The 14903-nt window shown below is 45.7% G+C and overlaps 1 protein-coding gene and 1 non-coding gene across 3 annotated transcripts in view; one reads left to right on the forward strand and one right to left on the reverse strand.

Moving 5' to 3' along the window:
- ARHGEF37 (Rho guanine nucleotide exchange factor 37) overlaps positions 1-14903 on the forward strand; it is a 53645-nt gene that overhangs the window by 21035 nt on the left and 17707 nt on the right. For both annotated transcript variants that reach the window (XM_004042796.5, XM_055386184.2), the window contains exons 4-5: positions 7060-7207; positions 14089-14288. In XM_004042796.5, the coding sequence (XP_004042844.5) occupies positions 7060-7207; positions 14089-14288 (348 nt within the window). The remainder of the gene's footprint in view (positions 1-7059; positions 7208-14088; positions 14289-14903) is intronic.
- LOC115934783 (U6 spliceosomal RNA) lies at positions 4198-4302 on the reverse strand. The gene has a single exon (XR_004070536.1). It is a non-coding gene; the product is annotated as a U6 spliceosomal RNA (small nuclear RNA).

Consider the following 14903-nt stretch of genomic DNA (forward strand, 5'->3'; position numbering starts at 1 on the left):
TTTACTGTGGCCCAGATGAGAAATGAGGATAGTCTCCTTCGGTTTAATTTTTTTTTTTTGAGACGGGATCTCACTCTGTTGCCCAGTCTAGAGTGCAGTGGAGCAACCATGGCTCACTGCAGCTTCTATCTTCCAGCCTCAAGGATCCTCCTGCCTCGGCCTCCTGAGGAGGATAGTCTTCTTATTCTGAAATGGTTAGGATGAGCACAGCAGAAAGAAAGGAGAAGTGGGTCCAAACCTCATACCTGTCTCCTTCTGTCTCATCCCATCTGCTGCCAGGATTCCCATGGTGAGGGGTTTCCTAGTGGAGTCAGGAGATATAGGTGAATGGGTGGGTGTCAGATTCACTACAGTGGCAGAAAGGAGGAGGAGATGAAGGTACCCATTACTGTGGCCACCCAAGTCCCCCTGGCTTTTACACCACCAATCTTCTAACCTTTCCTGAACACGAATGATGAGGATGCAGATTAAAAACAACAAATATGCAAAAAAAAGTTTTATTTTTTTTTGAGATGGAGTCTCGCTCTGTCACCCAGGCTGGAGTGCAATGGCATGATCTCGGCTCACTGCAACCTCTGCCTCCCAGGTTCAAGCGATTCTCCTGCCTCAGCCTCCTGAGTAGCTGGGATTACAGGCGCCTGCCACCACACCCGGTTAATTTTTGTATTTTTAGTAGAGATAGGGTTTCACCATGTTGGCCAGGCTGGTCTCGAGCTCCTGACCTCAGGTGATCCGCCCACCTCAGCCTCCCAAAGTGCTGGGATTACAGGTGTGAGCCACCGTGCCTGGCCTAAATACACAAACAAATCTTAAAAACTTACTTTCTGAGTGTTTACAAAATGCTAAGCACTGTTCTTATGTACATATATTAATTCACTTCATCTCAAAATAACCCTGAAATGTGGATACCATTATCTCATTTTACAGTTGAGGAATCTTTGGCGCAGAGAGAGGCAATAACCTGCTTAGTCATGCAGCTAGGGGCAGAGCCAGGATTTGAATGCAGGTAGTTGGCCCTGGGAGTCAGAGCTCTTAACTGCTACACTGAATTGCTTCTGCATGGTAGAAGGTGAGACTTAAAGTCTGTATACTGTGTGTTTATCATTCCTTTGAAAATATAGTTCTTTACTAAAATAGCAGTGTGAGTTACTATTCCCTACAAATGATAAAGGAATGCAAAATTAAAGAACAAGATTTTAAAAAGCACCTGTAGGCCAGCCATGGTGACTCATCCCTATAATCCCAGCACTTTGGGAAGCTAAGGTGGGCGAATCACCTGAGGTCAAGAGTTCCAGATCACCCAGGCCAACATGGTGAAACCCCGTCTCTACTAAAAATACAAAAATTAGCCAGATGTGGTGGCGCACACTTGTAATCCCAGCTATGCAGGAGGCTGAGGCACGAGAATTGCTTGAACCCGGGAGGCGGAGGTTGCAGGGAGCTGAGATCGTGCCAGTGTACTCCAGCCTGGGTGACAGAGTGAGACTCTGTCTCAAAAATAAAAAAATTTAAAAAGTACCTATAGATGTTCTCACAGGTACTTCTCTTTTATCGTTTGATCATTATTTTGGTTAATAATTAACACTTATTTGAATGGAAATTGATATAGCCTCAGGCTGAAAACATTCCAAGGGTCTAAGGACTTTGAGCTCGGGCTCTTCTATAGCTACATGTTTGAGGTTTGGTGAGGTTCCTTGTAAAGGTCTTCATTTCTCAGTCTGCCTTCGTGCTGGAGCCACAGAGCCAAAATGTTACTTCGTCTCCTGATCACACCTGGTGATAGGTCCATGGACTGCCCTCACTGCTTCACTGTAGGGTTTCCAGTGAAAATATGGGATGATCAGTTAAATTTGTATTTCAGATAAACAATGAATAATTTTTTAGTATAAGTATGTCCCAAATGTTGCATGGGACTTACTTACGCTAAAAAATTATTCATTGTTTATCTAAAATTCAAATTTAACAGAGCATCCTGTATTCCTCTCTCCCCTGCAAATTTGGCAGTCCTGTTCCCTGGCCTTTACAGAGTCTGCAGAAAATACCCTCCTCATCCCTTGTCTCTTGTGGTTGCCAAAAAGAGGCCCAAATAACCCACATGGCTTTTCTTCTCCTCAGTGCGACTATGTGCCAGGCCAGGCTGCTCTGGCTCTTGCCTGCTGTCTCTCTATTCCCCTTCTAGCCCCTAGGCCTTGCTATGCAAGGAGAGCCCTTTTCCCAGTAAGGCAGCAACACCATTTTTTTTTTTTTTTTTTTTTTTTTGAGACAGAATCTCTCTCTGTCGCCCAGGCTGGAGTACAGTGGTGCGATCTCAGCTCACTGCAACCTCTGCCTCCTGGGTTCAAGTGATTCTCATGTCTCAGCCTGCCAGGTAGCTGGGATTACAGGCGTGCACCACCACTCCCGGCTAATTTTTGTATTTTTAGTAGAGACGGGGTTTCGCCATGTTGGCCAGGCTGGTTGCAAACTCTTGGCCCAGCAACAGCATTTTGAAAGATTTTTGGGAGACTGGGCATGGTGGCTCACGCCTGTAATCCCAGCACTTTGGGAGGCTGAGGCAGATAGATCACCTGAGGTCAGGAGTTCGAGACCAGCTTGGCCAACATAGTGAAACCCCATCTCTACTAAAAATACAAAAATTAATCAGGCGTGTTGGTGGGTGCCTGTAATCCCAGCTACTTGGGAGGCTGTGGCAGGAGAATTGCTTGAACCCAGGAGGTGGAGGTTGCAGTGAGCCGAGATTGTGCCACTGCACTCCAGCCTGGGCAACAGAGCAAGACTGCATCTCAAAAAAAAAAAAAAAAAGAAAAGAAAAAAAGAAATATAACGTTAGCTGCAAATATTTAAAATTTTCAAGTAGCTACATTAAGAAAATTAAAGAAGCAACTGGAATTAATTTTAATGATATCTTTTATTTAACTCAATAGATCCGAAATAATATTTTAACATGTAATCAGTATAAACATTCATCATTCATTACTTTTGTTTTGTATAAAGTCTTTGAAATTCAGTATCTTTTACACTGACAGCACATCGTATTTGGGGTTCATCATATTTCAAGTGCCCAATAGCCATGTGTGGCTGGTGACTACTGTATCTGAGCATTGAAGGTCTAGGTTACAGCAGGAGCTTTGGAATCTGACTAACAAGTCCCTGCCACCCACAAGCTCTTTCCTTTCTGAGTCCCAGTTACTGCCACCTTAAAATGATCATGAAAATAGTATCCATCTCTGTGCCAACAATGATGCCAAGTACTTAACCTGAAGGAGCTCTTTGAGTTCTCATAACATCGTTACTTGTTGATTATTATTAATAACCTCCATTTTACCAAAAACGTCTCTGAGGCTCAGAGAGGCTAAGTAACATTCCCAAGGTCACACAGCTTGACCAGGCAGAGTTAGTATTTGAACCCAGCTCTTCTAGAGCCCTAGGTCTTGACCATGCTGCCTCCCTTTCTCTCCTTTCCAACTAATCCCAGCTAGAGATGAGTATCCCCTTTTATGCTAGGAATAAATTGTTTGCTAATCTGTGACTGGAGAAGGACAAGCAGGGAGGAAACAAGCCTTTCCTTTGGTGTAATTGCCATTCTTGCCTCTTTGGACCACTCTATTCTGTGGGAGTTCATTTTCCTCCATCCTTTAGTTACTGAAACACCCTTGCCCCTGGCCACACTGGTATGACACAGTTTCCTTGGCATGTCTGTCTCATTTCTGAGGACACACCCATGTTGAGGAGACTGTGGGAACCGGCCTAGGTTTCACGGCCACACCCAAGCTATCTCTTAGCCGGGCCGTCTCTGCAGTTGGCTGATCTCTGTCTCACACAGCTTCTTCCTGGCTGCAGTTTCAGGTGGTCATGTTCTGTCTGGCTCTAGGGGCTTCTCCTGGGAGTTCTTGCTACGCATCAGCTGAACCAACACCGGGAAAGGGTAGGCCCTGGGACTGCGATCTCCCCATGGGGATCTTTGCTGAGAACTGGACCGTGCACCTCTGGCCACCAATTGATGTGTCCCAACACAGACCTTGTCTGGGTCATAGGTCTAGCCCATGGCTTTGGCAGGCAGTAGGGTCAGCTAGGCTTCCTGTGGTCCCTGGTTCCCCACCTGCCTTCTTGTGGTTAATATATTTTTCTTCATCCTCACCACTTCCTCTCAAGTCCGTCCACGCTCTGTGGGTAACTAATCTCATTAGTTTCTGATTTGAAAGTATGGAATGCTTCGCAAATTTGCATGTCATTTTTGCAGAGGCGCCATGCTAATCTCTATATTGTTCCAACTTTAGTGTATATGATGCTAAAATTGAGCACCAGCGTGATCCTTTTAAGCAGAAATCAGATCATGTCACCGTTGCTCAAAGCCCTCCAGTTGCTTCCTGCAACCATCAGAATAAAACCTGAATCCCTTACTGCACTCCACTTACTTTAAGACCCTACATGATCTGGCTTCTGTTTCCTGCTTATTTCCTCTACTTTATTTTTATTTTTTAATTAATTGATTTTTTGAGACAGTCTTGCTCTGTCGCCCAGGCTGGAGTGCAGTGGTGCAATCTCAGCTCACTGCAACCTCTGCCTCCAGGGTTCAAGCAGTTCTCCTGCCTCAGCCTCCTGAGTAGCTGGGATTACAGGCACCTGCCACCACGCCTGGCTAATTTTTGTATTTTTTTAGTAGAGACGGGGTTTCGCTATGTTGGCCAGGCTGGTCTCAAACTCCTGGCCTCAAGTGATCCACCCGCCTTGGCCTCCCAGAATGCTGGGATTTCAGGCGTGAGCCATAGCACCCAACCTGTTTTATTTTTTGACACCATCCACCTGGAGATTTATTTCCTCTACTTTATGCCCTTGTTCACCTACTCCAGCCACACTTGCCTTCTTGCTGTTGCCCTTGTGGCCAGCACTATCCTGTCTCAGGGCCTCTGCAGGTGTCCTTCCCTAATACTTGGTGCTGCTCTTCCCTTGCTTGTTCCCAGGACTAGTTACCTCTGCCTCTCTGGTAGACATTCACATCTTGTGAAAGGCCTTCCCCAAGTACATCCCCCACCATTTTCTAACTCTTTATTTGGCTCCGTTTTAATTCATGGCACTTATCATATGTGTATTGTCTCACGCATCCATGTGAAGAGACCACCAAACAGGATTTGTGTGAGCAACAAGGCTGTTTATTTCACCTGGGTGCAGGCGGGCTGAGTCTGAAAAAGGAGTCAGCAAAGGGTGGTGGGATTATCATTGGTTCTTACAGGTTTTGGGATAGGCGGTGGAGTTAAGAGCAATGTTTTAGGGGCAGGGGGTGGATCTCACAAAGTACATTCTCAACGGTGGGGAGAATTATAAAGAAACTTCTTTTTTTTTTTTGAGACGGAGTCTTGCTCTGTCACCCAGGCTGGAGTGAGTGCAGTGGCACGATCTCAGCTTACTGCAAGCCATTCTCCTGCCTCAGCTTCCCGAGTAGCTGGGACTACAGGTGCCCGCCACCATGCCTGGCAAATTTTTTTGTATTTTTAGTGGAGACGGGGTTTCATTGTGTTAGCCAGGATGGTCTCAATCTCCTGACCTTGTGATCCGCCCGTCTGGGCCTCCCAAAGTGCTGGGATTACAGGCATGAGCCACCGTGCCCGGCCTAAAGAAACTTCTTAAGGATGGGGGAGATTTTAAAGAACATTGATCAGTTAGGGTGGGGCAGAAACAAATCACAATGGTGGAATGTCATCAGTTAAGCTATTTTCACTTCTGTGGATCTTCAGTTGCTTCAGGCCATCTGGATGTATACGTGCAGGTCACTGGGGATATGATGGCTTAGCTTGTGCTCAGAGGCCTGACATATATAATAAATATATTACATATGTAATATGACATATGACGATGGCGATTAAAAATAACAAATACGCAAACAAATTTTTTTTTTTTTTTGAGATGGTGTCTTGCTCTGTTGTGCAGGCTGGAGTGCAGTGGCGCGATCTCAGCTCGCTGCAACCTCCGCCTCCCAGGTTCAAGCAATTCTCCTCCCTCAGCCTCCCAAGAGTAGCTGGGACTACAGGGGCACACCATCACACCCGGCTAATTTTTGTATTTTTAGTAAAGACAGGGTTTTACCATGTTAGCCAGGCTGGTCTGGAACTCCTGACCTCGTGATCCACCCGTCTTGGCCTGCAAAGTGCTGGGATTATAGGCGTGACCCACCGCACCCGGCAGTAAGTACTGTTTCTATTTGCATTCCATAGATGAGAAAATAGAGAGCTAGAGGAGTGAAACACTTGCCTCAGGTTACACAACTGGGGAAGGGTTGCTGGAGATCTGGCCCTAGTTCCCTGGAATCCAAGCCCACACCGTAACCAGTTGTGTTATGCTGCAGCATGTCTTTGTAAATTGGGGATTTGTTGTTGTGCTTGCCACACATTTTGTCTTTAATTATAAAGATAAAATGAGTGGCCAGGAGTGGTGGCTCACAGCTGTAATCCCAGCACTTTGGGAGGCCGAGGCGGGTGGATCACCTGAGGTCAGGAATTCAAGACCAGCCTGGCCAACATGGTGAAACCCCATCTCCACTAAACATACAAAAATTAGCCAGGCATGGTAGCATGAGCCTGTAATCCCAGCTACTCAGGAGGCTGAGGCAGGAGAATGGCATGAACCCGGGAGGCAGAGGTTGCAGTGAGTAGAGATTGCGCCACCGCACTCCAGCCTGGGGGACAAGAGCAAGACTATCTCAAAAGAAACAAAAAAACAAAAAAACAAGCTAATGGTTGAGTGTATTTTGTGTACTATAAAGCACTGTCCAAATGTGAGCATTATTAATATTCCTGGTATGACTATAGCTACCATTTAGTAAGTGCTCAGAGTTTCCTAGCCTAAGATGTATATCATTCTGTCACTCAGTCCTCAGAACAACCTTGTGAAAAGATGAAAAAAACAGAAAGTCAGGAAGATGAGGTCATTTGCCCATGGTGACATGCTGGTAAACCCAGCAATCTCACTGGAGAGCTGGAGGGGTTTACTTACTGCCTCGCTGTTCCAAGCTAGGGGACACACAGACATGCCCTTGATGACCCCTTGTTGCATCTTCACCCTCAGGTAACATATTTCTGGAATTCCAAGAGGAGTTGGAGCAAGTCTATAAGGTCTACTGTGCCAGCTATGACCAGGCCTTGCTACTGGTGGACACGTACCGGAAGGAGCCGGAGCTGCAGCGGCACATCCAGGGCATCGTTGAGATGGTGGTGTGAGTAGAACGGCCAGTGAGCACTCGCTCCTACCCCACTGACCCTGTTCAGGGGCAGCTATGGTCTCACCCCTTTTTCATGCCATTCATGCTGCTTCAGGAGAGTTGCTCTGTCAGAGCCTGTGTTAGTCAGGATAGGGCAGGCTGTGCCACAGAGACAAACAGCTCCCACATCTCAGTGGTTTCAAACAACAAAGGTTTATGTCTTCCTTATGCTCCATTGAATGCTGACTTGGGGTTCTGCTCTTTGTCATCCTCACTTCGGCACCCAGACTCACAGCAGCCACTGTCTGGAATATTGCCAGTAACTGTGGCTTAAGTAAAAAGAGCTCCGGAGAGTCTAATGCTGGCAATTGAATGCTGTGGGCCAGAAATAATATTAATCACTTCTCGTAATTCATTGGCCAGGACTAATCATAGCTTCATTCAACAGCCAGGAGGCAGGGCATGCCATCCTACCACATGTCCAGGGTTGGAGAAGCGGAAACATTTGGGAACAGTGCTCATGAGAAGCACAGGAAAGGGCAGTGAGATGATGGGACCCATGTGTTCCCATAGTGATAAGAAGCAGGTGTGTATCACCTGAGGCTCCCTCTCTACCGGTGGCTGAAGTCCTGCCACATGGAAAAGGGAGAGTATCACTAGTCCGTGGTGGACTCATAGCTTAGAATTAGCACCAATGGGTAGAAGCCTCAGGTAGAAAAATGTAGAGAATATGTATTCAAATTTAAATTTTCGAATGGGTAACATGATTATAAGATTCAAAAACTTTAAAACATCAAAATTTTTACAGTAAAAAATATCTGGCTGGCTGTATTTTTTACAGTAAAAAATATCTACAGTGCTGGGACAACAGGCGTGAGCCACCATGCCAGGCCTAAAGTCTCCTTTTCAAGAACCCGTGTCCTAGCCCCTCTCTGCTCCCAAAAAAACTGTATTCATTTTCCCTTTTTATTAATCCTTCATGGGTCTTACAAACAGGCTTCTGCAAGAGTCACAAAATGTATTTCTACAGTTTACAGATATAAAGGGAAGCAAGGTGCCAGAGATGAGATAAAAGGGGGAAGTGGAGGCTGCGCAAACTAGAGACAACAGACCCTGTGTAGCGTGCAGCTGCAGCACGGCCTTAGCTAATTGCTGCTATCAAGTGGCTTTTGCTAGATAACAAACCACCCCCAAAATGTAGTGGCTTCAAACAAACATTTATTTAGCTCATACTTCTGCATATTAGCAATTTAGGTGTACTCAGTAAATGATTCTCCTGGAATCATTAGCACCCTCAAATATCTGCAGTCACCTGCAGGTCAGCTTTGCTGATCCTGGCTGGGTTTTTTCATGTATCTGGGACACATGAGCTGCCTCACCTGTGGTCCTATGGTCTCTCCTCTTCCCGCCCGCTAGCTTATTCACATTGTGGTCTCAAGATTCTAAGGGCTGTGGGGAGGGCTTTGGCATCTAGAGGTCTCAGCTGGGAACTGGCACATTGTCATTCAAATGAAGTCCTAAGGCCAGCCCATACTCAAGGGGTGGGGAAATAAACTGCATTTCTTGGTAGCAGGAGCTTCATAGTGACAAAGGCTTGTAGAGATTGGGGGAGGAATAATAGCAGTGATTTTTTTGCAAACTATCTGCCTCGGCTGCCATGTAGAAATGAGGGTCTGTTGTGGCCAGAGCCTCTGATTTTTTAAGAGACGCCAGAAACTTAGATGTAACATCTCTCAAGAGTTCAGTGCTGGCATCTAGCTCAGACATTTAATAAACACTGTGTGTGGGAGCCCTAGTTTGCTCAGAGGCTGCTGTTTATTACATCCTCTGCACTTTGGTCTTTCCTAGCCAGGCCAGCTGGGCTTTGCTCATGGGCTCTGTAGCCGGGCTCCATGGTGGTGGATGTGGCTTGGCCCCTGGCCATGAGAGAGCCATCTTATGTCTCAGAATCTAGTTTCCTTATGTGTAAGGTGGGAGGAATAACAGCCCCGCATGGGGCATTGATTCATTGCACACGAGTGACACTCAATGAATCTCACGTATTATAGTTATCTCGGCTAGGCAGGGATTCTATTTTCTCTGAGACCACACTGTAGTTCTCAATTTTATCAGTGCCATGCTCCCTTGTTATAACAAATATTACATAAATTTACTATCCTAAGACATATCCTGAAATATATGTATAAATAAATATATCTCTCCTACCTATATATGTAACTGAAAAAAATCAATATAATGGCTTCACTATTAAAGGAGAAATAAAAGGAAAATCATTTCCAATAAAATGCTATATAGTTTAGTGTGCATATGCTTGGACACCACTACTAAAAGATATAAGGAAGCCATCAGATGCTTGCAGCTACTTGTAATAAATAAGTTTGGATTTAAAGAAAGAGATATCTGAAGCTGTTCTGTACAAAAAGTACAGAAAAATGAAAGGGCACAGAATGTGTGTACCCTAGAATAGCAACTGACAGTGACAATAAACCTGACTTTCTCTTTTTTTTGAGACGGATTCTCGCTCTGTCGCCCAGGCTGGAGTGCAGTGGCGCGATCTCGGCCCACTGCAACCTCCGTCTCCCGGGTTCACGCCATTCTCCTGCCTCAGCCTCCCAAGTAGCTGGGACTACAGGTGCCAGCCACCACGCCCGGCTAATTTTTTGTATTTTTAGTAGAGATGGGGTTTCACCGTGTTAGCCAGGATGGTCTCCATCTCCTGACCTCGTGATCCGCCCACCTCGGCCTCCCAAAGTGCTGGGATTACAGGCGTGAGCCACCGCGCCTGGCCTAAACCTGACTTTCTTATTTATGATAAGAGAAAGAAGGAAATAACTCCGTTGAAATTGGGATTTATAAAAGATAGTGTCATAGTAATTCCCAGTATTATGATATATGACTGGATAGAGCCCAAGTGTGATAAACATATTTAGGTTCTTAGAACTGTAGCACATTTCGAGGCCTTTGTTCAGTTTCTGAATGTTCAGGGGGACATATGAGACATGGAACAATTCTCTGTAGTTCAGGACTGTCCTTGCAAGACATCCAGTGTACCTGGTCCTGTCCCTGCCCGTTAAATGCCTGCGGCATTACTTTCCAGAGCCTGGCCAATAATAATCACTACGCCAGCCATAACTAGTTCTTTCTCAGTCTGCTATGATAGATGGCACCAGGTTATTAGATTCCTTGGGATTCCAAAATGCACGCTGACCCCACCCTTTATTTGGGTAGGATGTTCATTCTGTCTTTTAAGGCAACTCTTCCCATCTGAGAGCCAAGGGAATAAAAAAACTCGCCTTTGCAGTGGGCAGGAAGCTCTGCCCTAGGTAGGACTGTCCTAATGGTAGAGCTGTCAGGGTGGAAAAGGCGGCCTTGCAGAAGTGGGCCCGTCCAGCACAAAGCACTGCAATTCCAGAATGATGGCTGAGGCAGCAGAGTTTGGAGAAGGCAGATAACCTTTGTTTTCCTTTATCAGCTAGGTGTGTTTGTTTTAAATATAAAAGCAACATATGCTTATTGAACAAAAGGAAAGTTCCAATAACACAAGTATATAAAGTAAAAAGTAAAAATCCATTCCACTAGTAATGTTTTCCATCCAAATTTTCTACTGCATATTTATAGATAGAGAGACAGATAGATGGACAGACAGATAGATGGTTAGATAGATAGACAGAATTTTTTTTTTTTTTTTTTTTGAGATGGAGTTTTGCTCTGTCACTCAGGCTGGAGTGCAGTGGCACAATCTCAGCTCACTGCAACCTCTGCCTCCCGGGTTCAAGCGATTCTCCTTTCTCAGCCTCCCGAGTAGCTGGGACTACAGGAGTGCGCCACCATGCCCGGCTAATTTTTGTATTTTTAGTACAGACAGGGTTTCACCATGTTGGCCAGGATCGTCTTGATTTCTTGACCTCGTGATCTGCCAGTCTTGACCTCCCAAAGTGCTGGGATTACAGGCGTGAGCCACGGCGCCCGTCTGATAGAATTTTTATGCGGCTGCTTCTATACATGCTGTTCTAGAACTTACATTTATGCTTAACCATAGTAATGAATATCTTTTCAGGACAGCATGGATATTGATATTTCTACAGTGTTTTCTTTTTTTTTTTTTTTTTTGAGACAAGGTCTCACTCTGTCACCCAGGCTGGAGTACAGTGGTGTAATCTCAGCTCAATGCAGCCTTGACCTCCCAGGCTCAGGTGATCCTCCTACCTCAGCCTCCTGAGTAGTTCAGACTACAGGTGTGTGCTACCACACCTGACTCATTTTTTGTATTTTTGTAGAGACAGGGTTTCTCTATGTTGCCCAGGCTGGTCTCCAACTCCTGGAATCAAGCAATCTGCCCACCTTGGCTTCCCAAAGGGCTAGGATTACAAGCATGAGCCACTGCGCCCAGCACAGTGTTTTTTTTAATGGCTGCAGAGTTTCTTTCCTGGACCGTTCTTAGACTATGGTTTTTTGGCCATTCCTCTATTGAAGCATATTTGGGTTGTTTCCAATTATTTACTAACTCAAATAGAGTCACTGAACAACTTGTACCTTTATCTTTGCTCACTTGGGTTTGGATTTTTGTGGGTATATTTCTAGGATGGGATTGACGGAAGAAGGGGTTTGTACCCTTTACAAATTGCCAAACTCCTCTGCCTCTCCAAGATCTTGCCAGTTGATACTCCCACCAAGAGAATGTACAAAGACCTGTTTTTCCACACTCACCCAGCTCTGTGTATCATCTTTCAATTTCTGTTGCCTATCTGAAAAGCTGCACAAAAAAGTATTGTCCAAATTACCTTAGAAAGTCTGTAAATGTGAGCGGATGCCCTCATTCTTTGGTAATTGCTTCATGATTGTAAGGAAAGTACGTGGTCATCTCTTCCAGGACCCCTTGCTCTCTAATTTATGAGGCGATAGTTGTCCCCAGGAGACACTTGGCTCTTTCCCATGGAAAGGAAGTCCAGAGGATGGAGTCTTGCAAATACCTGGCAGTGGTTTCCACCTCCCCTGCCCACAGTCAGCCAAGCCCCAGGACACCCTTGGTGAGAGCAGATGACCAGCGTAGGCGTCTCCTGATGGATAATCCTGCCCCCTGCAGCTTCTGAGGGGCTCCCACCTGCTCTGCCTATTCTTAGCTTCATGGCTGATCTTTCCTGGACATTTGGTCTGGAGATTTTCCTAAGGAAGGAGAGCCAGAGGCACGAGTATCATCAGGGAGGGCCCAGAGAAAGTTCCTGAGCAGCATTGGTTGAATCTTCAAGGAGAAGGCACACTTAGATGGCTGAGATTTGAAACCTTTGTGGCTTTCTCCAGTCTGGACCTAGGGGCTACTGGTCATAATCAAGAAAAGACTGTGGAGCCCCTTCCCAGATGCTATTGACCTGGGGACTCTGGATGAAATTCCAGACATCCTTAAGAAGGAGACTACAACTAGTCATCCATGCATCAGTGGTGTATCTGGAAGGGACCTTGGCACCATTAGTTCCAGAGTTTTTTTTTGTTTTCACTTTTTTTAAAAGATGAGGTCTTGCTTTGTTGCCCAGGCTGGAGTACAGTGGCATGATCATAGCTCAGTGTATCCTCATACTCCTGGGCTTAAGCAATCCTCCTGCCTTAGCCTCCCGAGTAGCCACTACCATGCCTGGTTAAATTTTTCTTTTTTTTTGAAGCAGAGGTCATGCTATGTTGCCCAGGCTGGTCTTGAACTCCTGGCCTCAAGCAATCATTTTTTTTTAACATTTTTTCATAAAAAGTTTCAAAACTATAGAAAAATACTATAATGTGATAGATACATACCCACCACCTAAAATTAACAAGTGTTAACATTTTGCTGTTTGCTTTATCTATTTTTATGCTAATTTGAAGGAAATTGTAGATATTATGACTTTTTACCCCTAAATACTTTAAATAAATCTCTAAAAATTAAGTTCCTGTGATTTTAAGAACATTTTTTTGGCCGGGTGTGGTGGCTCATACCTGTAATTCCAGCACTTTGGGAGGCCGAGGCGGGCAAATCACAAGGTCAAGAGATTGAGACCATCCTGGCCAACATGGTGAAACCCCGTCTCTACTAAAAATAAAAAAAAATCAGCTGGGCGTGGTGGTGTGCACCTGTAATCCCAGCTACTCGGGAGGCTGAGGCAGGAGAACCACTTGAACCTGGGAGGCAGAGGTTGCAGTGAGCCGAGATCGCACCACTGCACTCCAGCCTGGTGACAGAGTGAGATTCTGTCTCAAAAAACAAAACAAAACAAAAAAACAAGAACATTTATTTAAGGCAGCAGACCATTCTATTAAATAAGATATCATGTGGATACACAACACAGAGTTGAGCTGCGCTCGGGACATATCTGAGCAGAGATGTCAAGGATCTAGTTGTATGTGTCAGTCTGGAGCTCTGGAACAGAAGTTGGAGGTGGAGATCTGGGCTTGGGATGTGTTTAAAGCCATAGCACCAAATGAGGTCACTAAGAGAAAGTGGAGAGAGAGGGAGGAGAGGACACCCAGGGCACTCCGGCATTGGAGAGAGACCAGCAGAGGAGGCTGAGAGAGCTGCTTGCAGAATATGAGGAGAAGCAGGACAGAGGGTGTCTCTGGGGCCAAAAGGAGAAAGTGTTTCAAGAGCAAGGGTGTAGTCAGTCGTGTCTGCTGTGGAGAGGCCGAGCAAGCTGAGGGCAGAGAGCTTGAACATTGGATTTGGGACAGATGGGAAACCAAGGCCCAGAACCGTCACTGCCTACCTAACATCTAGAACTCACAAGTTACAGATGAGGAACTGGAGGACTGCAGAGGGGGGGTGACTTGCCTGAGATCACACAGTGAGCTAAATGGTAGAGTGAGGACTACAGCCCAGGCCCCCTGGTCCTCCAGAGGGTGGGATTTACCTGCCTAATACCAGCCTTCTCCCTCAGGCCGCAAGCTGGATCTTCAGGCCTCAGTTTCTTGCTGGTAATTCCTCTGCAGAGGATCACCAGGTACCCATTGCTGCTGCAGAAAATCCTGGAGAACACAGTCCCTGATGCCAGTGCCTACCCTGTCCTTCGGAGGGCTGTCTCTGCCCTCCAGGACGTGAACACCAATATCAATGAGTACAAGATGCGCAAGGAAGTGGGTAAGTGGGTAAGGAAGTGGGCATTTAAGGGGACACATTAGTGGGAATGCTTCCAGTTACAGAAAATTTATCTAAAATCAGCTTCACCAGTAAAGAGAATGTAGTGGCTTATGTAACTATAAATCCAGAGGTAATGCAAGCTTTAGGTAGGGTTCGATCAGGGTGCTGGCTCCAGTTCCCTGTAACTCCCTTGTCTCTGCTCTTTACTCTGTATCAGCTTCATCTTCAGGCTGGCTTGCCTCATAATAGTAAGTTGTGGCTGTTCCAAGACTCACAGCTGCACACCACACTTACCAGGGTAAGGCAGGGTTTTTTTCCCCTTAGCCACAAAAATTAAATCAAAGTTTCTCTTTGATAGGACCCACCTGGGTCATGTGCTTACCTTGAACTAATCACCAAAGTTAGGGCATCATGAACTGATTGGCTTAGGTCTGGGTTATGTGCCCTTCTTTGAATTAATCACTGTTGCCAGGGGTTTGGAATTATATAAATTGGCTTGTATCAGTCAGCAACCCACCCCTTGAGCTAAAGTGAGATCAATCTCATCCAAACCACATGACTGCCACACTGTGGAGGAGAAATCAATAGCGGGGAGGTAAAGAGCTGTGCATATAT

Source organism: Gorilla gorilla, chromosome 4 (genome assembly GCF_029281585.2).
Source record: "Gorilla gorilla gorilla isolate KB3781 chromosome 4, NHGRI_mGorGor1-v2.1_pri, whole genome shotgun sequence".
In the NCBI taxonomy this organism is placed as follows: Eukaryota; Metazoa; Chordata; class Mammalia; order Primates; family Hominidae; genus Gorilla; species Gorilla gorilla.